This window comes from Triturus cristatus, chromosome 5_2 (genome assembly GCF_964204655.1).
Source record: "Triturus cristatus chromosome 5_2, aTriCri1.1, whole genome shotgun sequence".
In the NCBI taxonomy this organism is placed as follows: domain Eukaryota; kingdom Metazoa; phylum Chordata; class Amphibia; order Caudata; family Salamandridae; genus Triturus; species Triturus cristatus.
Genome location: NC_140588.1, coordinates 68,718,764 through 68,746,254, shown reverse-complemented (window position 1 = coordinate 68,746,254; position 27,491 = coordinate 68,718,764). Strand labels below are relative to the sequence as shown.

Genomic DNA, 27,491 nt, shown 5'->3' with positions numbered 1-27,491 from the left:
CCTGAAGTCCTCCCAAAGTCACACCACTTAGTGACTCAGCCAGTAAATTTAGCTTTCTTGATTATAGGGAAATGCAGAAAGTAAAAGTTTAGCGGATCAAAGATATCTTGATGGGAAACAGTCAGGAACATTTTTTGAAGGTGAAGGAGCAGTTTTCCAGATGTCCTAGTGGCAGATACAGAGAACTTTCAAAGTTATTCTGTCTACAGACGGTCAGTAAAGATACCTAAACAGAGCAATAAAGTGGCGTTAGACCTCCAATTAGCGTTCTGTTTCCCCAATGATTCTAAAATAGCTGTGATTAACGTGATCATTGGGAAGAAGTCAAAATACGGAGTCTAAATCTAGTTTAGACAAGTGTTTTTATTTCTTTGGAAAGAAGGTTTTAACCTGTCTCTTTAGCTTGCTCAGTTATTAGTGTGCACTACTGATTAAATATTTGTCTTGCAAAATGAACCAGAATTAATTACAGATTATTTGTACTCTATTTACTGTGTAATTTAGTATTTGATCTGGACATAGAACCTGAGGCCAACTGAAAGGAGGCAAGTTAAATGCAATGGAAGATATTATCTTCAGACATATTGAGCTACAAATGGACAACCACAGCCCATGCATCAGTCACTAAAGATTGAGGTGAAATAAATTACATTCAAAAGTGGAATAATATGTCCTGGATGGGGTAAGTTATATTGAGAATTCAGAAAATAATCGCACATTCAGCATAATGCATAGCAAATTAAACTAAAACCAAAAGACACCAAGTTTGGAATCATTTTTATAAATATAGTCCTTCTGTAGTGTAATGCACCACATGGTGGTATAAAGTCACTGCATGATTTTATGTAGTATTTGTAACAGCACAGATGCAAAGGGCATACAAGAGAGAAAAACAATGTCAGAGCATGTTTAACATAGGCCATATTTTACTGTAAACAGGACCGCTAGCAGCACACAGTAAATCATTTCACCACACACTATGTTTATCAGCACTACCTTGAACCGCCTGAAAATATTAATGATGGACACAATTGCATATTTTATAAAAATTCATACAACATAAAATAAGTAAAATAATGTTGTTAACCTTTGATATTATGATCTTAGAGCTAACCAAGTCTATTGTACCTGCAGGCAGAGAAGCATCTATGGTCGTCTGTGATGGGGCTGGCAGATCAGTAGCTAGTGCAACCGAAGGCGACACAGCCTGCTTACTGGAGTCATCTGTAATTTCCTTCTGCTCCTCCTCCTGCTTCTCCTCCTCAGAATCATCATCATCATATTCTGCTAACAACAAACTTGGACCCTTCAAAGAAGGTAATATTTGGGGAACGTTTCTTGGCTTTTCAAAAAAATCTGCTGGTAATCTGGAATGTACAACCAAGCGTAAGTCAATGGTTCCTATTTCATGCAATCAGTAGAGTATTTTGATTCAAACTAATAAATCAGATAATAACAAGTACTGTGCTTCAAGATGGAAATACTCTAATAGCTTGCCCCATATAAACTAGTAATTTCATTAGGGTTGTAATGTATCCAGAGCCATTGCGGAAACATAGATGCACCAAGAATATGGAATACTCTCCCTACCCACATCAGACATGCCTGTTTTGCCTCCTGCTTCAAAATCTCACTGAGAATCATCTCCATACAACTTGCTGAATGGCTTTCTAAAGAAGATCCTCTTATGGCTGCGTATAACCAAATACTTGACTCACATATATTCTATTTTACTACTTAAGCTGTAATTTGTTTCTTTCTCTAAATTACAAACACTTGCATAATAGCGTACATCTTGCTCCATTTCTGACGTCACCTTTCCTGTTACATTTGCATGCCTGACTCCTATCCTCTGATGTTACATGTTACACTTGATTGTATAGCCACTGCTTGTTACTGACCATAGTGTTTTGTATTATTTATGCATTGAGTACACACCATGTACCCATGTTTATAACCTATTAATTAATGTCTGACTAAAATGATTTCCATATTTACTGGTCACTCAGATTTGCTTTCCCTAGTTATCATAAACAACTGTAATCTTCAATTGTAAAGCTATCCTGTTGATAATGCTTTTACTACATAGTGCTCTTAAATAAATAAATATATACACATATCTACAATACCCAGGGGCAGGCGCCACAGGGCAGTTATAGCTAGGATCACGTTCCCCCCCCCCCTTCCTCCCCCCCCCACCCCACCCCCTAAAACAAAGTCTTGTACACCACAGCTCCTTCCTGAAAAGTTTCAGGGTCATCTTTCAAGCAGAGCTGAGAAAAAAGGGGGTGGGGGGCCCAAAACTGGTTCTTCCCATGCAATTGTCCTTATAAAAATTAGACATTAGACATAGCGACGGCAAAACGGCTGAAAGCAATTACACCAAAGTTCGTGGTCCAAAAGTGTGTTTTTTGTGATTTGGTCTAAATTTGCTCTGTTTTTTGGGGAGAATTAAGGCTCAAAATATTTATATATCTCATATTGTGGTGGATCAGTGAAGCCAACAGATCTAGAGATAACATCTGATTGGCTGTCACCACATCAACAAACTAAAACAAAATACAAAAAAGAAAAAATATATGAGCGCCACGGTAGAGATAGCCTGCCAACGAAGGCCTGTTAATGGGGCCCAGAGGGATGCCCCCAGAAAAAAATACCTAATTTTTCACAGTCCTGTTCATATAAAAATAAATCATCTGCGCTTTAAAAAAAAAAGCCAGCCAGGGTGTACCAGAGCTGGTGGATCAGCACACTCACAATGCCATGCTAATTTCCTCACATATTAATATCACTCATGGCCTGTTCTATGACATCATTGACAACATCACTGCAACATCTGAAATGAAATCAATGATGACAACACTGTGCATTAACAGGAAGAAAGTTGAAGTTACTTTAGGGTACAAGTTATAGTTACTTGAGATAACTAGAACTGGTGGATTTAAGTGGTTTTGTTTGTATGGAACAGTAGGTTTTAACTGATATATTCACCTAAATATAATGTCCCTTTAACGTTCATTTATTTTTTAGTGAATATTCAAGGTTTTTAAAAAATATATAAACTACGATAATATTACAATTACTACCTATAGTGTCACATTAACCTTTGTTTTTTGCCAGTACATATATATGTATATTCACTGAAAAAAACGTGTAGAGGTGTGTTAAATGAAAATGTCAGTTAGACATACAATTTTAAACAAAAATACCTACAGCAATTCACCAGTCAGTTACCTTGACTAACACCCCAGTGGCGGTCGCCACTGGGTAGTAATAGTTAGAACCACGCTTCCATAGGAAATTGATTCTTTGGCTTGCAAAGCATTTTGCCACCATTTTCTGGCACACTTTGGTAGGCCTCTACCTAGTTTGACACAAAAAAGTTTCCCAGTATGGGTTACTTACCCAGAAGCAGATGCCTGCGCTGTGTTGGTGGATGCTGCAAAGGATTAATCAAACAATGTAACCAACTTCAAATAAATGGAGCGCAACATCCTACCATCACTGACAGTTAATAACAACCACTGGCACACTGGCATAGGTTAACACTCACTTTATAGCCACCATTATGTGTTCTGAGCAATTAATAAAACACCTCTATTTGTAGAGGGAATAAACATTCGGCAAACATTGCAAAAATGAAAAGACCTTATTAGTTCTGTTGTCATGAGATTTAGTTTTCCTGAAAATATTAATACTTTAAGCAATGTGTTTTTCATTCCTTCAAAAGTAGTTCTCAAAAAAGGTGCTATCATAATAACTAAGTCTGTCATAGCTATGAATAAAGTAAAGCCTCATTTGTTTTGGAAAGCACCATATCAGGACAGTATAAAATAAATAACTCACTTCCAGCAAACAATTAGGCATCGCATTCTAACTTTGTCACAATAACTTTTTCACCTCATGTTTACTGTTAATTTGGTACCTTTTCTTATATTAATAAAAATTGTTTAACAAAAATAATAATAATAATAATTCAGCAAGAATAATAAACTTTTGCAAATCACCAATTGACCAGTTTCTTTTCACATCCATATGCCCACTCCAACTTTCTACTGCATTTCAATACGGAGTAGCTTGTGCAAGTCAAATAACTCACTAAAGGAATGCTGGGAGAAACTGGATTCTATAATTTAAAAACGTAAATGTGAGGATATCATCAATAGCGAAATACAGAACTCGCGAGTGAGGGATGTCATTCATCGGATGCACCAGTAGTACATGGTGTTATAGGAAATTGCCCATGCAAGGCTGCACAAGTAAAAAGCGAGTCTTCATGTGAGCTTTGACTGAGCTCCATCACTGCCAAAAGGAGGCTACAAAGAGTTAAACAGGTTTTTGACTATAGGCACCTTGCTCACCTTTGGTAGCAAGCATGCGTGTCAAGGCTATACTCAGATTAACTATAATTAGAGAGTGCAACAGGCAACCATAAAGGTTTTCAACAATTGAAACAAAGAACATACAATATACAAATCTTGTTAAGTAAAAAAGTAAATGTTTAATACAAACAATATATACTTGAAGTGGGTTGTAAATGCCCTCAGACATCTACAATCCAAATTAAACCAGATTGGAAATGTATAGGGGTTTAATAGGCCTTTGTTCAAAAACAACACATTCAAAGATGAGTTATCAAAAAAGTTTCCAGTGTGTGCAAGGCACAAAACAAATATGCTCACCAGACACTCTCAGAGTGCTTGTGAAGCTAAAGACAGACCTCAAAGTTTCAAAATGCCTAACACTGAAAATGTGCGCAGAATTCCCATTTCATATTGCATTGCTGCCATTTATTCCCTCCAGAACTGTTTCCCAACACAGCGACACTTAGTTACAAATTCCAATGTAGTTCTCTCATTGGGGCTAACACACAACTCGCCTGTGTATAATTCTACTTTAGGTGAACATAATCTTGTTTAGATCCTGAATTTTTGGCAACTGCTGCTCACATAATTTCCCAATTGTTGAACACATACACTAACCATGTATATTTGTATTGCTCAAGTATAATTCTGAAAATTGTGTGCCCCAGGCGTTTCATCAGTAACCTTGCCGCAGCAACAGACAGAAAATGGATGGACACATCTTGACAGTGTTATCGCATAAACCTTTCATACAGAAGTATATACCTCGTTTATGTTTGCTTCAAGAATGACCAGACAATGTAAAGTATAAGAAAAAGCTACGCATGGCCATTTTATTCTCACCAACAGATGGCGGAAATAAGGAATCTTATGTAGTTCTATGTAAGGAAAAGCTGTGACACTGTCCAGCCCTATACACAGGATGCTTGCAGCATGATATTCAATTTCCTCCTACAGATAACTTCCTGATTTCCATAAGCAGAGACTGGTTAGCTTCTATAAACTTTAGAATCAAGTTCCTCTCCAGAGCGAGCAGCTCCCAGAATACTAACACATTCCAGACAATTGTTTCCAAATTGTCTTTTGTTGGGATGGAAGACATTCTCAGACCTCCTCAGCACTTCTTGCATCTCCAAGTATCATGTTCTTCCCTTGCAGACAACATCTGTCCTCAAAACTGGAGGATTTATATGTTCCAGAACAAGACTTTGAAGCAGGGTCTCACAAGGAAACTTTTAACCAGCAACTCATTGGTGTTCGCTCCCTCTGCCCTTCCAATGCTTCGACTTCCCAAGTATCACAGATGCGGTCTTACTGCAACATGCAGACAGCATCTCTCTTCTACCAAAACTATTAACACATGACTCTGTTCAGTACAAAACAACTCATGTGTATCCAAATGACTACAAAGGCGCTGAAGTATCAAGGCAACATAGAGGTCGAAGCAGACCACTCCTCCATCAGGAAGGTAAGAGCAGTTCCCTAAATCTGTCCTGTCCGACTGCTTGGACCTTAAAACTAATCGCTTTGGAATTCCTGAGTCAGGCAAGCATGCCAGGTCAAGAGGTAAAGTGAAGGTTTCTGCTCTATAGCAAAAAGGGTTTTACACCATACTCTATAACACCAAGTGTTCTAATGTAGCCAATCATGAAAAGAATAAACACCAACATGGACAGTACATATAAAGGTGTCGGCATTTGAGCTCCAGCAACTGGGCAGGATAAAGCGTTTTTTCGAGGTTTTGGCATCAAGCTGAGAGTACTTGGGTAGACGGTAATATCCACAAAGGTGGAACTTATATGAAGTTGTTTACAAGGAGCAAAAACCTCCGTTAGTGGCTTCACGTTGTGTATAGCGTTGTTTATGTCTCACTCGGGTTGGAATGTGCTGCAAAGGAGGAGGTAAATTGGTGGCTGGACCATATCCATCCCTGTAATTGAAGACCAGTTTTTAAATCCAGCTCTACTATTACAATCACATGCAGGGGCTCCTGCTTGCGGTCCTTGTGGTTGCGTTCTGCGTTCCTGGGCACCCACTTACCTCCGTGCCTGCATCTTGTTGTTCTGCTGTCCTGCTGCTCTCCGTCCCCCGCTGCCGCCATTACCAGCTGCGGCCGCTGTGCGGGGACGGACTTCACCTCCCAACATCCTATGCGCCAGGGGAGCAGCTGACGCCGCTTACGCGCCAGGAGGCGCTCAAAAAGAACGGTGCTTCCTTGGCAGAGTGGGCTCCTGCTTGCGGTCCATGTGGTTGCGTTCTGCGTTCCTGGGCACCCACTTACCTCCGTGCCTGCATCTTGTTGTTCTGCTGTCCTGCAGCTCTCCGTCCCCCGCTGCCGCCATTACCAGCTGCGGCCGCTGTGCGGGGACGGACTTCACCTCCCAACATCCTATGCGCCAGGGGAGCAGCTGACGCCGCTTACGCGCCAGGAGGCGCTCAAAAAGAACGGTGCTTCCTCCGCGTCGAGGGACGCGCGCGGTCAGCGCCGGGCTGAGCCCGGGCAGAGGGCGGGCCGTCTGTGGCCGTCCGTGGCAGACCGAGGCAGGGCTGGGCCCAGTCTCCAACGTCTTCGACCTAATTCTAAGGTACTGTGTGTATTTAGGTTTGTTGCAGTGTTACATCCTGCCTAATAGTTGCACTTCGTATTAGGTATTAGTATCCCACATTAGTGGTGTGTGATTCTGTGGACTCTTACTGTTGGGTATAGCCATTCATACTGTCAATTATGCCAAATTCAACTCCCTTCCGCAAACCAGCTACGCTGGGAGGATCAGTCAGAGGCACCCTGGACAGTTTCATCACAAGAGCTGCTTCTGTTCTGGAAAAGGAGATCGCTATAGTTGAACGACGCCTATCGGCCGAGCATTTACATTCTAAAAGATCTTCACTCGGCCCCATTCAACTAGCTGTTTCACCGGCGCTGGCTATACCTACTTCCAGCCAGACTGCCTGCCCTCTGTCTCCGCTAGCTCATGTAAATAAGACAGTGTCACACTCTTTCTCACAATTAACACTGCCTGCTTCTAATCCTGTTGAAAACCACTCTATGGACTCCACGTCATCGATCCTACAAGCTGCTGGATCCCCTCCCACTACTACTGATGCTAGCTCGCAAAGGATGGGAAGGAAAAGTCATACTACAGGTCCGCCCCCTTCAAAGAAAAGGAAGAAAGGAGGGAAAAAACTCTCCAAAACGAACTGTCCGGGCATTGCTAATTATAATTCGGCGATGAACACTGCAAACTGTTCTCAGCCAGTTGTCGAACAACCAACAGCCTCGGACCCTCCTAACTTTGTCTTTCCACACGACGACATTATGTGCCGACTTGAGACATTAGTAAAATCACTTCTTCTTCCTCTAATAGAAAGGATGAAGGGGGTGTCGAATCAACTTGGGGCAATTGAGCAGTTGGTTTTGAAAAATGTTGTCCAACCAAAAGATACACTGCCTCAGGTCTTGGTACCATTAAATGGTACTTCTCCTCCTTCTAATTTACTCCCAGCGCTGGATGACAGGCACAGTTGTGCAGAGTATCCCAAAGTTAAAACCTTACACACTCTACCAAAGGTAACTAACCCTATACCTAACCGAAAGTTAATTGATGTTCCTTCTCCTTCCAATAGCTCCCACCCGCCCGCAAACAATCTATCTTCTGGCACCCCTCTGAACAAAACACATGGTGCAAGTCTTGATCATATACACTTACCACCTGAAGCAGCTCCCTATGTAGTTCTGATGACAGGTGTCCCCGTACTAGAGGCAGGAAGGAAAGAGGGTTACTCTGACCTTAAAAACAAGGTCCTACATTGGTTGGGTAAGAACAGACCTTTACCTTACAGTATAAATGGCGAACTACTGAATGTTCGCAGGCTTGGTTGGGTGGGCCCACGGCCTAAGGACATCGAAGACGACGTAATTGTTGTCAACTTTAGAGACCACAGAGCAACCAAACATATAGTCAATTACTTTCAACCTCAACACCAGAGCGCCATTAGTACCTTCGATTTAACTTATTTTTATCCACAAAGTTTAATTAGGAACCCAACACACTCCAACACTCTTTCTTGGTTAAAGACAGGCCCTCCTGTGTTTAACATACCAACTTTTAATCGTTTCTCCTCACTTAGAGGATTAGAGGATGTGGATTGACTTATTCCAGAAGCACATCACCAGCACCCCCCCTGTGGCTTATCAGATGTACAACCAGCCAGGGATTACTGTGCTTTAACTCTGCCCAATGCTGGACCAGTTAGTGGAGGGGGCAACTCTGGTACTATCCAAATACTCTCATGGAACATTGCAGGCCTTAAGAAACATTTGGCTAATACGGTTTGGATTGACTTCGTCAACCAATATGAAATTTGTATGTTCCAGGAGACCTGGAGTTTGGACCCTCTTTACATGTCCGGTTATTCTACTTTCTACATACCGGCAGTGCACCAGGGTGTGGGCCGCCCTTCTGGTGGCCTACATATCTGGATCAAGATCACACTTAACCTGGACATCAAAGTCCATAATGCCAAGTCAGCAGACATCCTCCACTTATCTTTTAAACGGCCTTGGAATGGCTCTAGAATTGATCTTTTTAATGTATATGCGAGGGGAGGCCCCTCTAACAAAAATTCTGCTACTATCTCTACTTTGGAGGATGCCCTGTCAGGTATTCCTCCTCTCTCTAATATAATTCTGGGTGGCGATCTGAACTGTACATACGAACCTCTAAGAGACGCAGACCTTCTGGGCCCTAATGAGGATGACACCAAAAATTGTATTCCGCCCTTAAATTTGAGTCCCATCAAAAGATGGACAACAAGAGCTCTACAGATCACTGGCCTTACCCTGGAATACAACCTCCGAGCATTAAACGGAAGAACCCCCTCTGATCCCCATGGGTCTATGACATTTAACAGACTAAATGGGCCGTCGCGCATTGATTATTTCATTGTTGACGTGAAATTCTGGGCCAATGTGGTTGATATGAAGGTAGTTCAGACGCTAGATAGTGACCACAATCCCCTTTGTGTAATTTTAAAATGGCATACAAGGCCAGAAGCTTTAAATTCGAACCTATCCTCAAAAGCAGTAATTCCCACAAACTGCAATAGAAAGTTGAAATGGCACAAAGTATCATGTCACGTTGGTATCTTAGATTCCATAAACAGCCAAGTGGCAACTAAGGCTGCCGAATTTGCTCTCCTTATTAGCAGGAAGGTAGAGACACACTGTAAGGACTTCAACAATATTTATAAAACCTTTATTGAGGATATAGGTTCCCATTTCAAAATAAAACCAAAGGCTGGCATAAAGTTCCCAACCAAGAGAGGCAATCCATGGTATACTACTGAATGCAGAACCCGAAGAAAGGCGATCTCTCTCGCCCTCTGCAAAAGAGATTCTGTAGCAGCTAGGTTGGCCAGACAAGCCTACAAAAAATCTATAGCAGAGGCTAAACGGACCTGGGAGGAGGATCATTGGCAAGCGCTAAAGAACGCAGCCTTTTTAAAAGATTCTAGTACCTTCTTGTTGGAAACAGCCCACTCCCACTCCGCAGGGTGGTGGTGGACCTTCCCGACACACTGTGGTAGCTTGGCTCGAGTGGTCAGGAAACAGGCGCAGTGCTAAGCATACAATATACCCATACAATAACCATGCGTGCATCCGTTCCAAAAACGACTCTACACCGTAAAAATTATGAAAATATTCTTTCTTTATCTTTTTCTCTTAGTTGCTGATTGGAAAAATAAATAGGTCAATCACAATATACAAATTTCAATTAGTGCAGGTCAGATAAATATTGGCTGTTCGCTGAAATAAATAGGGGTGATCATAAATAACAGGACATAAATACAAGTGCAATATATACAGACAATTAAATACTTTGAGGTAATAAATACTGTACCAATAAATACTGTACCAATAAATACTGTACACCAACAAGTCCTGTGGACCTATAAATACAGTGCAGCAATAAATAGATAAGAACTTAATAAATACAGTATCCCCAATAAATAATTAGAAGTATACAGCCACACTCATGAATCAGATGACACTTCAATTCTGAAGGGCTGATTTGGCCCAGGCACAGCTTGTAGGGTTGTGGAAGGCTTGAGGGGGGCTACTCCCTGGCTGGGACAAGGCTGAGGCCTAAGCTGAGGTAGATCAAAGGGGGGAATACCAGTGCCCTGGCTTTCTCTCTCCACACAACCTCTCTAGGTTAGTCCCAGTTCACCCCTTGCACAGTCAGGTTGGTTTCAGCACCTCCCTAGCCCCTTAGAGCAGTCTCTCAGGTCTCCACAGGGCCTTAGGCGCCCTCTACTCCACTTACTGCCCTTTTTCTGATGTTCCGACGCCGCTGGAGTCGTGTCGACGCCGTGAGGCGGTTCCGGTTCGGTCTCGGCGGCCTCGGCACAATGTCAGTTCTTTGACGACGCCGGCAGGCGGTTCCGGTCCGATGTCGGTGGCCTCGGTTCGATCTCGACCTCCGATTCGACGGCGTCGGGCAGTCTCTTCACGATGTCGACTTCGGGCGGCTCCGGTCCGATGGCGCTCTCGGCTCCGATGACGTCGGCCGGCCTGGCCTCGATGTCGACTTCCGGCGACTCCGGGGTGCGATCCTCACCCCCGACCTCCGGTGCTCCTCCTCACAGGCTCCGGGCGACTCCGGAGTGCGATCCTCACTCCCGACCTCCGGTGCTCCTCTACCTCGGTCTCCGACGACTCCGGAGGGCGGACTTCACTCCTCCGATGACGCCGCTCGCTCGACCTCGGTTCACTTCCTCCTCGACCTCTGGTATTCCTCACGATCTCCGTCGGCGCCCTCTCACGACCTCAGGCGGCTCCGGGTACGACGTCTGCTACTTCAGTCAGCGCCGCTTCTCCACCTCGGGCTCCAGGTCTTCAGGCTACTCGACGCCGGACTCCAGGGAAACCAGTTCTCAGGTCAGGATCTTGCTGCTTTCTGCTTCTAAGGCCTGTTCCTGCTGTTCAGGTCCTTAGGATGAGTTTTTCTGTCTTCTTCCCACACAGGGCTACAGGCTGGGATCCATCAGTAGGGACAAGTATCAAGGGTGGGTTTATGGACCCCACTCCAGGCACAAGTTTCCACCCCTGCTGCTTCACTCCTTCCTCCTTCACTCTTGTGCTCCTCTCTCTTCACCAGTCAGGTGCCAACTGCCAGCTCCAACTGCCAACTGCCTCTCTTATCCTCCCAACATTCTAAACGGTTTCCAACTGTCACACAGTTCTGGAATCTCCTGGAAGGTTCTGGAAGGTGCTGGTAGGTTCCAGTGGATGCTGGTGATGTCACAGGAGGCCACCATTTTGTGCTTCAGGCCCTCAGACAGAAGTTTCAGGGGTAGCTAAAATGGCCCCCTGAATCTGTAGCAACACTAAAAAGTCTGGTGGTTCCCAAAAAGGAAAAATTCAAACAGGGTTTGAGGCAAAAGTGGGACAAAATAAATAATGATGAGGAGGGACCACCCAAAGGGCTGACAGGTCTAACACGCGTCCCCCCCAGCTGAAAGTGGGGAGAGCTACCCAACCCCTTGGGAGTTCTCATCACTAAGGCGGAAATACCTTGAGAGACCGTCTGCATTGGCGTGGTCCACTCCAGGCCGATGTTCCACCTGAAAGTCCATCCCCTGTAGGGAAATAGACCACCTCAACAACTTGGGATTCTCCCCCTTCATTTGCATCAGCCAACGAAGGGGTCTGTGGTCGGTCTGAACCAGGAAGTGCGAGCCAAACAGGTATGGCCGCAACTTCTTCAGAGCCCATACCACTGCAAAGGCTTCACGCTCTATTGCACTCCACTTCTGTTCCCTGGGAAGTAGTCTCCTGGATAGGAAGACCACGGGTTGATCCAGACCCTCTTCGTTGAGTTGCGATAACACTGCCCCAATGCCATGTTCTGATGCATCTGTCTGGACAATGAACTTCTTGGAAAAGTCTGGGGCCCTTAAGACCGGGGCCTCGCACATGGCTTTCTTCAATCTCTCAAAGGCTTGCTGACAAGCCTCCGTCCAGACTACCCGTCGAGGTTGTTTCTTGGACGTGAGCTCCGTGAGGGGGGCTACGATGGTACCGTACCCCTTCACGAAGCGGCGGTAGTATCCCGTGAGGCCCAAAAATGCTCGGACCTCAGTCTGGGTCTTGGGGGGTTCCCAGGCCATGATGGCCTCGATCTTCGCCTGGAGGGGTTGCACCGCTCCCCTACCCACCAAGTGTCCAAGGTACACTACCGACCCCTGCCCGATCTGGCACTTGCTGGCCTTGATCGTCAATCCAGCTTGTCTCAGGGCCTGGAGAACAGCTTGCAGGTGACGCAAGTGATCCTCCCAGCTGTTACTGAAGACGGCTATGTCATCCAGATAAGCAGCAGAGAAACTCTCCATTCCGGTGAGGATCTGGTTTACCAGGCGCTGAAACGTGGCAGGTGCGTTCTTGAGCCCAAAGGGCATCACACAGAACTGGTAGTGGCCATTGGGCGTGGAGAAGGCTGACCTTTCCCTTGCTCCATCAGTCAACGAGATCTGCCAGTACCCTGAAGTAAGGTCAAAGGTACTTAGATATTGGGCAGCTCCCAGCCGGTCAATCAATTCATCCGCCCTAGGGATCGGATGTGCATCAGTCTTTGTCACTGAATTCAGTCCCCGGTAGTCCACACAGAACCTCAGTTCTGGTTGGGCACCCGGTGGTGCAGCTTTCGGTACTAACACCACCGGACTAGACCAGGGGCTGCTAGAAGGTTCAATCACTCCTAGCTCCAGCATCTTAGTGACTTCACTATGAATGCTGGCCTTCACCTTGTCTGACATCCGGTAGATCTTGGACTTCACAGGTGGGCTGTCTCCTGTGTCCACGTCATGGACGCACAGGTGAGTCCTACCCGGGACAAGGGAGAACAACGAGGAGTACTGCCCCAGGACCTGGCGACAGTCCTCCTGCTGTTCAGGAGTTAGAGATGGGGAGAGAATCACTCCCTCCACCGACCCATCCTTTTCTTGAGACGCAAACAGATCAGGGAGAGGCTCGCTTTCCACGTCCTCTCCTCCGTCAGTCACCATCATCAAGATGACTTCGGGCCTCTCGTGGTGGGGTTTGAGGCGGTTGGCATGCAGCACCCGCAGGGGCTGACGAGGGGTCTTCAGGTCCACCAAGTAGGTAGCCTTACCCTTCTTCTCCAACACCTCAAAGGGTCCTGACCAGCGATCCTGGAGGGCACTAAGCTCTCCTGGTTCGATCACCCACACCTTCTGGCCAGGCTCCAACTCCACCGGGTGAGCGTTGTGGTCATACCACGCCTTCATTACTGCTTGGCTGGCTTCCAAGTTGTCAGAAGCTTGCTTCCACAACTTAGCCATTTGGCTCCGGAAGGCCAGCATGTAGCTCACCACATCCTGGGGGAGCTTTCTGGGAGTTCTTTCCCATCCGTCTCTCACCAGGTTAAGAGGTCCGCGTACAGGGTGCCCATACAGAAGCTCGAAGGGGCTGAAGCCCACTCCCTTCTGTGGCACTTCCCTGTAGGAAAAAAGTAAACAGGGTAGGAGGACGTCCCATTTCCTCCGCAGGCTTTCAGGCAGACTTCTGATCATGCCTTTCAAGGTTTTATTAAACCTCTCCACCAGACCATTGGTCTGGGGGTGGTAAGGAGTTGTGAACCGGTAGGTCACTCCACACTCCTTCCACATTGCCCGCATATACGCTGACATGAAGTTGGTCCCCCTGTCGGACACAACTTCCTTGGGAAAACCCACTCGGGTAAAGATTCCCATCAGGGCCCTAGCCACAACAGGTGCTGTTATGGTCCTCAGAGGTATTGCCTCTGGGTACCGTGTGGCATGATCCACCAGGACCAGGATAAACCTGTGACCAGCTGATGTTGGCGGATCTAACGGACCCACAATGTCGATGCCCACCCTTTCAAAGGGGGTGCTAACGACAGGAAGTGGTTCCAGGGGAGCTTTCAGCTTCACCCCTGTTTTCCCACTGGCTTGGCAAGACACACATGTCCGGCAGTAGGTATCGGACGTCACTTTCATCTGAGGCCAATAAAAGTGTGGGACAAGACGGGCGAAGGTCTTGTCTTGCCCCAGGTGTCCTGCCAATGGTATCTCGTGAGCCAACTCTAAAAGGAAGGCTCGATAACGTTGAGGGACTACCAAGGCTCGTGACGATCCGTGTAGGGGTGCCTTGGGTTCACTGTAGAGGAGGCCATCCTCCCAGTAAACACTGTAGTTCCCTTCAACGTTCCCTGCTGCCTGGGCTTCGGCCTGTCGCCTCAGCCCCTCAAGGGTAGGGCACTCCCTCTGGCCCTGGCAGAATTCCTCCCTGGACGGGCCTCCCTCCACGTGCCACTCGGCCGGGACGGGTAAGTCCTCCAGGTTGGTAACGTCCCCCTCCGCAGACTCCTGGTCCACCACCTCCGGTGGCCTATCCGTCCTACGGGGTGGAGACGCCGAGGCAGGCTCCTCCTGTCCTCGGTTCTTCCCTTGACTGGCAGCTGGCTGGGCCTTTGTTCCAGGCTCCAGCCGGAATGAACTCCCTCTTCGGGTAGTCTCGGACCTTGTGCTAACACAGGCCCAGTCAGGTGTACCCAGCATCTCGGTGTGAGTCCGGTATTCCACCTCCTTCCAAGCGTTGTGCTCCATGTCATTGCCCAGCAGACAATCGACTGGCACGGCAGGGCTTACGGCAACTCGAAGTGAACCTGCAACCCCCCCCCATTCAAAGGGAACCTCGGCCACGGGATAGTGACCTGTTCTGCCGTCAGCCATCGCGGCTGGGTGGAGTACATCGGGAATTACCTGCTCTGGAGACACCAGCTGGCTACGCACCATAGTCATACTGGCTCCTGTGTCTCTCAGAGCCTCCCCTCTTTGGCCGTTGATGGTGATCCACTGCCCATACTTTGCGGTATTTGCGGGCACCTGGATCTTAGGAACCATCTCCCGTTCTCCCAGGGACACTAAAGTGACACCCGCCCACTCCCTTCCCTTAGTTAAGGGCATCTCCTCCCCGAGCACTACACTAGCTACTCCGGGGGTCTTTCCTCCAGTGGGAGGGGGTGATCGTTTCTGACACTTCGGATCTCCTTTATAGTGTCCAACGCCACCGCACTCATAGCAATGGACAACCCTTGGCTGCTGACTCTGGCCAGGATTAGGGTTTCTGGGTGGGTTAGCCTTAGAGGTGAATCCTGTTCCCTTCCCTTGGAAGTTATTTTGGGGGCCTTTGGAGAACTCCTTTTTCTTTTCCCCTCCTTCTTTCTTCTGGGGGGCGCCCTGTCCGGCCTTTTGAGTATCCCCTCCAGTCCCCCTTGTGGACACCCGGGTACTAGCCCAAATGTCCGCCTCCTCAGCAAGCTTCCGGGGGCTGGTCAGCTTGCTATCCACCAGGTGTTGCCGCAGTTCAGGGAAACATTTCTCGAGTAGGTGTTCCTTCAGTACTAGGTCAAACAGCTCCTCGTAGTTCCTTACTTCACTGCCCTGAATCCAACCTTCCAGTGCCTTCTTTGCATAGTCCAGGAAGTCCACCCAATTCTGTGTGCCCAGTTTGTGACTACCCCTGAACTTCTGTCTGTACTTTTCCGGAGTTAGTCCAAACTTCCTGATGAGCGCCAGTTTCATGGCGGGGTAGTGGGTTTGCTCTTCCTCTTCGAGGGCCAATAAAGCATCCCTACCAGCTGGAGGCATGTATTTATACAGTCCCCCTCCCCAATACTTCGCTGGAACCCCATGGGCCCTCAAGGAGACCTCATAGGCTGCTAGCCACTTGGCGATGTCGTCACCTGCCCCATAGCTCGCTACAATGTCCTTCGGCAGGTAAGGTTTGGATTCCCTGGTGGACTCTTGGTTTTGGCTGCCACCATTAGGAACAGGTTGTGCCCCGATTCTCAAAATCTGAAGATCTATTTCTTTCAGTCGCAATTCATGGGCCATCCTCTGCTCCTCTTTCTCCTTTTCCAGCCTTGCTAAGTCCCATGTGAGCTGTCTCTTCTCTCTCCGGTCTGCTAACTCCACTTCGGATAAGCCCCCACTAGAGACAGTGCTGCCCTTCCTAGAAAGTGTCCTGGGCCCTGCGGACAGGTTCCCCACCTCAGGTTGGTACATCTCAGCCCCCTCGGGGTCAGGCTCTCCATCCCTGTCTTCTTCCTCAGCCTTGCTTTCCCTGCGTGCCTCCCCCCAAGCCCTTAAGCTGGTTTGAAGTGCACCCTTCTTTGCTCCTGGGGGACAGTACACCCCCTCTCGCTGGCAAAACTCCCTGAGTTGGGCCACAGTGTACGTGTCTAGATTTTCAAGAACAAACTCCATCTTGCCCACTCAGGTTAGAGGACAGGTTTTGTGCAGTAACAATGCAGGGGGGCACCTTTAATAATACCTCCTTCCACCACCAGAGTAAATTTGGAAAAAACAAAAACCCACAATTAGGAAGGCCGCTGTGAGAAAACTCCCGGTGTAGGCCTATGGACTACCCACAGTTATTGTTGAGTATATGTAGGCACAGCTCTATCCCACCACTGAACACCAATTTATGTTGGAAACAGCCCACTCCCACTCCGCAGGGTGGTGGTGGACCTTCCCGACACACTGTGGTAGCTTGGCTCGAGTGGTCAGGAAACAGGCGCAGTGCTAAGCATACAATATACCCATACAATAACCATGCGTGCATCCGTTCCAAAAACGACTCTACACCGTAAAAATTATGAAAATATTCTTTCTTTATCTTTTTCTCTTAGTTGCTGATTGGAAAAATAAATAGGTCAATCACAATATACAAATTTCAATTAGTGCAGGTCAGATAAATATTGGCTGTTCGCTGAAATAAATAGGGGTGATCATAAATAACAGGACATAAATACAAGTGCAATATATACAGACAATTAAATACTTTGAGGTAATAAATACTGTACCAATAAATACTGTACCAATAAATACTGTACACCAACAAGTCCTGTGGACCTATAAATACAGTGCAGCAATAAATAGATAAGAACTTAATAAATACAGTATCCCCAATAAATAATTAGAAGTATACAGCCACACTCATGAATCAGATGACACTTCAATTCTGAAGGGCTGATTTGGCCCAGGCACAGCTTGTAGGGTTGTGGAAGGCTTGAGGGGGGCTACTCCCTGGCTGGGACAAGGCTGAGGCCTAAGCTGAGGTAGATCAAAGGGGGGAATACCAGTGCCCTGGCTTTCTCTCTCCACACAACCTCTCTAGGTTAGTCCCAGTTCACCCCTTGCACAGTCAGGTTGGTTTCAGCACCTCCCTAGCCCCTTAGAGCAGTCTCTCAGGTCTCCACAGGGCCTTAGGCGCCCTCTACTCCACTTACTGCCCTTTTTCTGATGTTCCGACGCCGCTGGAGTCGTGTCGACGCCGTGAGGCGGTTCCGGTTCGGTCTCGGCGGCCTCGGCACAATGTCAGTTCTTTGACGACGCCGGCAGGCGGTTCCGGTCCGATGTCGGTGGCCTCGGTTCGATCTCGACCTCCGATTCGACGGCGTCGGGCAGTCTCTTCACGATGTCGACTTCGGGCGGCTCCGGTCCGATGGCGCTCTCGGCTCCGATGACGTCGGCCGGCCTGGCCTCGATGTCGACTTCCGGCGACTCCGGGGTGCGATCCTCACCCCCGACCTCCGGTGCTCCTCCTCACAGGCTCCGGGCGACTCCGGAGTGCGATCCTCACTCCCGACCTCCGGTGCTCCTCTACCTCGGTCTCCGACGACTCCGGAGGGCGGACTTCACTCCTCCGATGACGCCGCTCGCTCGACCTCGGTTCACTTCCTCCTCGACCTCTGGTATTCCTCACGATCTCCGTCGGCGCCCTCTCACGACCTCAGGCGGCTCCGGGTACGACGTCTGCTACTTCAGTCAGCGCCGCTTCTCCACCTCGGGCTCCAGGTCTTCAGGCTACTCGACGCCGGACTCCAGGGAAACCAGTTCTCAGGTCAGGATCTTGCTGCTTTCTGCTTCTAAGGCCTGTTCCTGCTGTTCAGGTCCTTAGGATGAGTTTTTCTGTCTTCTTCCCACACAGGGCTACAGGCTGGGATCCATCAGTAGGGACAAGTATCAAGGGTGGGTTTATGGACCCCACTCCAGGCACAAGTTTCCACCCCTGCTGCTTCACTCCTTCCTCCTTCACTCTTGTGCTCCTCTCTCTTCACCAGTCAGGTGCCAACTGCCAGCTCCAACTGCCAACTGCCTCTCTTATCCTCCCAACATTCTAAACGGTTTCCAACTGTCACACAGTTCTGGAATCTCCTGGAAGGTTCTGGAAGGTGCTGGTAGGTTCCAGTGGATGCTGGTGATGTCACAGGAGGCCACCATTTTGTGCTTCAGGCCCTCAGACAGAAGTTTCAGGGGTAGCTAAAATGGCCCCCTGAATCTGTAGCAACACTAAAAAGTCTGGTGGTTCCCAAAAAGGAAAAATTCAAACAGGGTTTGAGGCAAAAGTGGGACAAAATAAATAATGATGAGGAGGGACCACCCAAAGGGCTGACAGGATCATTGGCAAGCGCTAAAGAACGCAGCCTTTTTAAAAGATTCTAGTACCTTCTGGACTTTAATAACTCAACTAACCAGAAGAGACTCCGACCCACTTCCCAACCATATAACCAAGCAGCAGTGGTCTGCGCACTTCTCCAAACTATATTGTAATGAGGTAGAGCTTGACCACCCTGTGAGTGACAACTCTGTCCACAACTATATTGCGCCGCAGCCTGAACCAGCAGATTTTTTTACCCTCACGGAGGTCCAGACCGCTATTAAAAGCATAGCACCTGGGAAGGCAGCAGGCCCGGATGGCCTCCCAGGAGATCTGATCCTTCATAACCCCCTAGTATGGGCAAATCTTATCCTTAACATGATGAACCTCTTGTTGTGTGGCCACACAGTCCCAGACTCCTGGAAGGGTGCTGAGGTGGTCACTATCTATAAGAAGGGGGCGAGAGAGGACCCTGCCAACTATAGACCGATAAGTCTAATTGATGTCATCCAAAAGGTGGTTGGCAGGGTCCTCAACTCACGCTTGGGGACTTGGCTGGAAGAGGGAAGCATCCTAACTCATCTACAAGCTGGCTTTAGGAAGAAAGTAGGTACCATGGACCAAGTGTTCAGATTCGTAGCCACTTATTGGAAGACCGTTCTGATTGGTGGGGGATCTTTATACTTGGCCTTCATTGACCTCAAAACTGCATTCGACCTTGTTCCTCGGGTTAAATTGTGGCAGGTCTTACATGCAATGGGGCTACCACGATATCTTTTGGAGTTTATTAAAAGGTTGCATGATGGTACATACGCAAGAATTAGATGGGGATCCGAAGGTCAATTGACTGATCAAATTCCTGTCCAGAGGGGGGTCCGCCAGGGATGTGTGATGGCTCCGACCCTGTTCTCCCTCTTTATTAATGGGGTGGCAGACCATTTGAGGGAGGTCTCAGCGGATGCACCATCCCTGGCGGGGGAAAAAACTCCTACCCTCCTCTTTGCAGATGACACGCTCCTCATGTCCAAAACTCCTATGGGCCTCCAGAAACTGCTTGATAGGTTTGGTGCCTTTTGCGATAATCGTGGTCTTACTGTTAACACCACTAAGACCAAATTGATGGTACTGACTGGAAATAAAAAACACAAGAAAATCAATATCGCACTAAACGGCACCCCGCTCGAGGAGGTTGATGCATTTGACTACTTAGGGGTCAGGATTAATTCCAAAATGAAATGGGACTCCCACATCACTAAGATGTCTTTAAATTTTAAAAGAGTTACAGGAGCAATTTCTAAAGACCACCGTCTATCCTCTACTAAACCTATTAGCCCGGCGCTAGTAGTATACGAGGGTAAGGCATTGTCTGCTGCTTCTTACGGCTCTGAATTATGGGGGTTTGAAAGAGTCATTAGTTTAGTCACAGCAGAACATACATTTTTGAGAGAGCTTGTGGGCCTTCCACTTTCCACCCCTCTTAAACCTTTATTTTACGATTTGGGACGCCATTCTATTAAAGATATCCTTGGGCTTCGCCCTCTATTATTTTGGGTTCGTCTTAGAAGGACCCCGGAACTTAGTAATTACGCCGCGGTCCTTGACGAACTCATTGCCTTAAACGGCGTTGGTGTAATATCATGGTTAAAAAACCTAAGGGACTTGGTACTCAGCTTGGGGCTAGAAGAAGAATGGCTCTTGCAGAAGCCTCCGCAAAAAGACATCATCAAGAAACTATACTGGGCAAATATAGATGCAGCGGTCTTGAAAAACCCCAAGCTGGGCCCCCTAACTGAAACATTTCTGATTTGTAAGCCAACACCAAAGTGGGAACCATTTTTTGACTTTATCTCCTCACCAAGGGATAGAGTTTTGTTTTTTAAAATGAGGCTAGGTACTTTACCACTGAACGCTTTTACAATAGGCTGGAAAAACCATAAAACCCACCACACAACTTGCCCGGGATGCTCTAACCCTACTGAATCATTGGGCCACTTCCTGTTCGCCTGCAAAGCATATAAGACGCCCAGAAAACGTTGGCTGAGCCCAGTTTGTAGAGGTCTGGGAACTAGGCAGTCGTCTGTGGCCCTCCGTATCCTAACAACGGATACTACATCCCTATTGGTAATCTGTGGGGTGGCAAAATATCTTGGGAAAGCATGGCAAATACGAACTAAGCTTATCGAACTAAGTAGCTCTGGGTTGTAATTCTATGCAATTTTCCACTAAATGAAATACCCTCTCTACATTTGATGTGCTCTCCCTTGCTGTGCCTTAGGATGTCTGTTTTTATCTGAGCCCTTTATGTTTCCATTTATTTTTTTTAATGTATTTTTAGCTTTTTTAAGAAAACTAAGCATATTTCTATATGTCTTTTTATTAATTTTATGGTTCTATGTATGTTGTATTGTATTTACTTTTATGAGACATTGCTATCGAATAAAGTATTCAATCAATCAATCAATCAATCAATAAAGGTGTGGTTGCCTCACAAATGACACCTAGATGTTCTTTATCCACGATTTATTGAGCCTCTCTTTCCTGTTTCTTTAGTGGTGAAGAATTTTTGTGTGCTGTTACCCGACACACTCTTTCAGACTGTTTGATGCAAGGATGGATCTCTCTAACCAGACTCTCATCTAAGTGCAACGTGACAGTGGAGTCGGTAGTACTCCTGATGATGAATACTGAATATGCTACCAATGATTTAAAACCTATGCATGTCAGCCTGGTGTTCTGATCTAATTTCAGACTAGTCTAGCCTGGTATGAAAGGGGTGCATGTAAAAAAAAAAAAAGAATAAAGACCCTGACACTACACAAAGCATACAGGGGCTGAGGTCTCGTTAGCAAACCTGATGCCACCTTCAAAGTCAGCGGTCCAAAGAAAGGGCATACACCACGGCAGATAAACTCTTTAGGTGCGATGCATCTTCATTTAGACTCTGATCCGATGTGTCACCCCTGACATTGGGATTTATTCTGGAGCAAGGCAGTACTTTAGACCACGCTTTCTGAGACTGCACCTCCAGTAAATGCTCCCAATGGAAGCTGCTAAGTTTTGAAGATGTATGTATCATCAGCTCCATCTTTTTTTGCCAGTGAAATGGTGATGCAATTTCAAGAGGGAAAAGAGCAGAATGTACAGAGTCAAAAAGTGTACATGCACAGAAAAAGGAGCTGGAAGATTCCCATAAATGTGCAGCACGGCCTCCTTAAAGGCCTCAACTTGCTACAGCATCACCGATTGCAAGGGAAACACAGGCGCATTTTGATCAACTGTGGGATTGACTCCTCAACCAGTGATCAGGAGCGAGATCAAGTGGCACCTTGATGACTTTGCGACTTCTCTTTAGATAGAGAGTGGCGGGATGGGGGTTGGGTCCTGCTTCACCTGCTTGTGTTTCCACTTCAACTTGGACTTATCCGGTGACCTTGACCACAAAAGAAGACTGGTCGCAGATCAGCCACAAAAGCAGGAACGGGTCCGCACCCTTGACTTAAAGCAGAAGCAGAACTTGTGTGGCTTCATTCGATGTTTGGCAATGTATAGCTTTGCTTCACGGACATGAATTGCCTTTGGGTGCAGGAAGGCACAACACTCACATGACCTGGTGTCACGACTTAAGTCCAAACACCAGAAGTACACATCGATCAGATCCGTTATGACAATCACTGAATGGTTTGAACCCTGTGGTCTTAGGTGTGGACATCATTCCCTTGCACACCAGAATTCAGTTTGACAAACTTTGTCAAAGCAACAAAAAAAGGGGAGAGTTCAAAGGCACAGAAAAAAAGGAACGGGCATCAGCGCACAGGAGTGGCTTTTACATCTGGCTCCGTTCCATCACTTACGGGGCGGAGCTGCACAGCACCACAAGGCAGCACACATGAGCACTAATATAAAAACGTCCAATTCCAGTTAACATTTTCCTTCAAAGTTAACAGGGGAAAAGTTGTTGAAATACAAACATTGGGTTTCATGATGACTGGACTGTCAGACAGAACTACAAAGGCAAGACGTGTTACACCTCTGTAGAATATTTCCAGACATGCTACTTTTCCTCTTTACACTATTAATGTTGTTGTCAAAATTTCTACAGGTCAGGAGAAATCTTTCATTATAAGGCGAAATATCCATTCTAAGAATTCAAAGGCTCCATAAAGCCTCCAAATTTAAATCCTTATTTATTTGCTCATCATTTCCCTAAAACGTGTCTGCTCATAATTAGATCACTATTCAATCACATTCACAAATAAGTCCTAATGTGATAATTCCTCCAAAGGGGAACAGGAATATGGATTCCTTTTTTGAGCACTTCGTATCTAGGCCAAAATATTACACTCAAAGCTACTGGGAATAGAGAAAAATTAAAATCACCTCACCTTTTACTTTTTTTACTTCCTGGTTTTCTGAGTCTGGTCCCTTTCGTTTAGCAGCCTGAGATGATGCTGTAGTGAATAAAGGAACTGGGCCAGGAACTGCTGGCTTAACACCCTTTAACTCTGCAACTTTCTGGACAAAAAAAGAAACACAGAAAAGGTTAAAATTCCACACATCACACTACTTGCCTTGTGACATAGAGCAAGATCTTACGTCAAGCCAGATAAGTGGGATGCCTCATTTGGAACCCTCAGCAAGTTGGAAGGTTTCATACAAGGATGATATGCTGCATAGCCTTACCACCAATGTTAAAAAAATGCTTGGGAAACACCAAAGTATCTTTTGTGGCTGTATTACAAAAAACATTAAATCCTTAAGTTATTTTAATTTAAAGAATATATCTTTTCTCACAAAATGGTGACTCTCAGACATCCAACCTATAAATGATAAAGCAAGGGAAATTGGCTCACCAAGTTTCTGTTGCAACATGATGAAATCCTATTAGATATTAGTGCAGTGTCTATTTCACTGCCCATTCATAGGAACAGCATTCAACCTTACATAAATGACAATGCCAAGAAAATAAGTTAGATCCAACATTAGCTCACACAAATTCTGGGCAGTGTAATGTACAGAAATGGCAATTATGAGAAGCAAAACCATTTGGTTCTCAATATCTAACATTATAGCCAGCAACAGCTTTGTAAAAGTTACAATCCCAATGAGGCCTATAATTCCAATGGGGGAAATAGTCCTCTGTGTAGAGTGGCAAAAACAGTAGCTTGAAGAACTGTACTGCCAAAAAGGTAGGTTATGTGAGAAGAACAAAGGTGCCCACTTGCACAGTTGCTGGTCTTTAGGTACCATCTCCCACTCATACCTCACATGGGTATTTTCAACGACTTTCACATAATGCGACAAATAGAGAGCCTGTTCAACTCCACAAGCTTAGCCCATTGGAACAGCTTAATCTAGCCTGAATCCACTACTAAATATTAAAACTGTCAAATGTCTTCAAATGGCAACGATCAAATTGGATTCAGTCAACTGAACTAGTTTTGCGGCAACACACTCTTAAATGCTGCACTCAAATCCCCTGTGCTCACCATCCTCAACTCATCTGCTATAAAATGCACTGCATGGACTGCACCGGGCCACCCACTAAACAAGAGAACTATTGCTCTCCATTCCAGTTGACTGCTTTATATCCAGACCCTTTGCTCTGTGAAATTTGCACACAGCTCATAAATCCTTTGCGCAAAGCTGGCTTCCTTTTATGCACTGTCTGCTGGAACTCCTTACATAGATGAGTTCCAAAACGCACTGTCTGGACTGAAGCAGGCATGCCTTCGAGCAAGAGAACTTTTGTTACTTATTCCGGTTTAGTAGACCGTTCTACAATTAGACCTGTGCTTTGCAAAATTAGCACACTGTTTGATACTCTTCTGCGTAAAGCTGGTCTTATTTTATGCATTGTCTGCTGGTTTTAATCACTTCTAACAAGATCAGTTTTCCTCTCTGTCCAGTTGTTCAGCACTGGGTCTGGGTCCTGTGCTTTGTGCCATAGGTTCACTGCTTAATCCTATCTAGAAAGGTCTACCTCGCTACGTGCTCTATGTGTTTTCAACCCATTAGGAAAGCAAGACCTATCAGAATTTCCTCCATCGGTACCTAGCATTGTTTTTATCATATGGTTTTATCTGAATGCTGAACAGTCCCATGCTTTTTAGGTCTCGCCTACGCAGTGCGCATGCGCTGCATAGGAAAGAGACCATTAGGAATCGGCACAGCTTTGCGGGCAAAAACGTGCACGCGTTGCATTGCTTCCAATGGCAACGCGCGCACGTCTGGCGAATCCCTTGCGGGAGCGAGCTTTTTCGCCATGTGTTCTCAATTATCGCTCCTGGCTCCGCTCGCTCCTGCAAGATAAACGCTTTTTTACTTGAGGCGCGCACGCTTGTTGTAATAACGCTGTGTCCAGAAAAGTATCAAACTACGGCATGCGTCATCCTGCAAGGCAATAGCTTTTTCGCTACAACCAAAAAAGCATTCCGAAAACAAAACGACAAGCTGACGGTGCACAAACATGAGAGGGCATGCTTTGGTAATATACACAAGGCTTGAGATAAGAAAAACACATCAAAACTCAACAATCAGCAACAACAAAAACTCAAGAAGCATCTACTTCTAAAGTACATTTCTTACGAAAGCAACAAACATTTGCTAATATTTCGAGGGTATAGGGCTTAGATTTGGCACAAGCACCTTTTAAAGCCATTCAACCCGCTCCACTCGAGTAGACCCCTGTGCCACCCTAGCACAAAAAAAAGAAATAATAAATAAAGTCACTAGATAATTTAGTCGTAAAAAACTAAGCAGGACTGCATATGACGTCTCCGGGAAACGCGCCATCCCAGTCCCACAAGGAGCAGGTGTTTATAAAGTTGCTCTCGTACATCACGTTAAGCCGTCGCCCAGCTAGAAATTGCTAGTAGCGTTGCAAACGCACGTTTGCCTTCACCTGGCAGCCAGATCTTGCTTGCTTCCATTTTGGCCGTGGCTGGTGCATGCCCAGCGACCACTGAAAATAGCCTCCACAAGCACTGTTCAGGCATAAACCCCCACACGAGAAGCCCCTCTGCCCCCTTACCTGTACTTCCCTCGAGAAGCCCCTCTGCCCCCATACCTGTACTTCCCTCAAGAAGCCCCTCTGCCCCCCTCTTCCCCCATACCTGTACTTCCCTCGAGAAGCCCCTCTGCCCCCGTACCTGTACTTCCCTCGAGAAGCCCTTTTGTCCCATTACCTGTACTTCCTTCTCGGCCTCAGGTTTCAATCCATGGATAAACGTGTGGCGCGGCGAGGACAGAGAGCGCGCAGGAAACACCAACACAGGCTCATGCGCGCACCTGCACAAGAGAGAGCGCTCTGCGCAGTGGGCTGGTATTTCAAGTCTGCCCAGAGCCGTCTTTGGCAGCGCCCATTCCTTCCGCCACTCAGAAAGTGGAGCTCAGTCCTCGCCGCCCCACAGGCAGCTAGGAGGCAGGGCTTGGCTCCCTGAGTGCCCGGGAGCGCAGGCCAGAGCTCTCACGACGTCCTGGAAAATTTGTACTACCAGCCATGACAAGAATGACAAGAAGATACCAGCCCTACTGGTAAGATATTGGGCAGGTCACTACCCTATGTGGTGCACTGGTACCATAAGGCACAACAGATTCACTAAATAAATAATAATTGTAGTCATTTTGTATTGGCACTTTTGTCACAAATAAGTTGCCATTAATGTAGCATTGGGGCGCCTTGTGTTAGTCCAGGCTATGACTTTCCAAATATTACTAGCCCAGACTGGAGTGCGAGTTGGTTTTGAATATACAAATGACAGACAGCAAGAATGTTCTGCAAATGCATACTGATGGGGACATGAAAATATGGCAAAACCAGCATGCGTCTCCAATTTAGAAACAGAGCTTTAACTAGTAACATTAAGTTTAAGGCTCCATTTCCCAAAATTTAGATACTTTAGGCATTTTCGGCACGAAGAACGAAGCATGTGAAAATAGCTTCCATGCCTAGGAAAATAAACAAGCATTGGCATAGCCAGTAGGTCTCGCATTTGGGACCTTATAAGTGTTTAGCTATCCAGCACAATATCCTTGGCACAATATCCTTGGTGCAACATCAAGTGACACTTTTTTGGGGTGTTCAATCATACATTCCCAGGCCTTATCAGTAATTTCAATGTTGGAGTCCTCAGGCCAGCGCGCCCTAAGGGCCGTGAGTGTGATTGCTGCATGGGTCCGGATACCTGTATATAACCAGTGGACCAAGTGTCCCCCATTTCCCATGTAATATAATAGGTGTACTAGATTATGTTGTGGGGGTTCACTCCTCTGTGGGGCCCAGGCGAGCCTAATATAGTGGGAAACTGTAGCGTGTAGTAAGTATAAGCGTGGTGGTGCGCCTGCAGACTGCCGGAAGGAGTCATGATCTAGCATGGTGCCATCGCCGAAGAATGCACCAATGTTTTCTACCCCAGCGTCTGCCCAGTCCCGCATCCTGGCCTTCGTGAGTTTGCCTTGTGGTGTGGGAATCCCCAGAAGGGGAATGTTCGTTGCGTAAGGGGTCGCTGGGGAGGTATATGCTAATGCCTTCCTCCAGCATTGTAGTGCTGTCGTCAATAGGGAGGGCTATCTGCAGGGATCTTGGCCCTAGGCAATAGTAAGGAGTGCAGCTCGCCCCGGTCTAATCTATGGGGCGTAAA

General features: G+C 46.6%; 1 protein-coding gene across 1 annotated transcript in view; it reads right to left on the bottom strand.

The window, feature by feature from the left end:
- The window catches only part of ZNF830 (zinc finger protein 830), a 176,815-nt gene that overhangs the window by 125,509 nt on the left and 23,815 nt on the right, over positions 1-27,491 (bottom strand). Inside the window, exons 3-5 of the mRNA XM_085606863.1 lie at positions 23,235-23,364; positions 3,406-3,439; positions 1,129-1,367 (exon numbers count right to left, since the gene is read on the bottom strand). Of these exons, the coding sequence (XP_085462989.1) occupies positions 1,129-1,367; positions 3,406-3,439; positions 23,235-23,364 (403 nt within the window). The remainder of the gene's footprint in view (positions 1-1,128; positions 1,368-3,405; positions 3,440-23,234; positions 23,365-27,491) is intronic.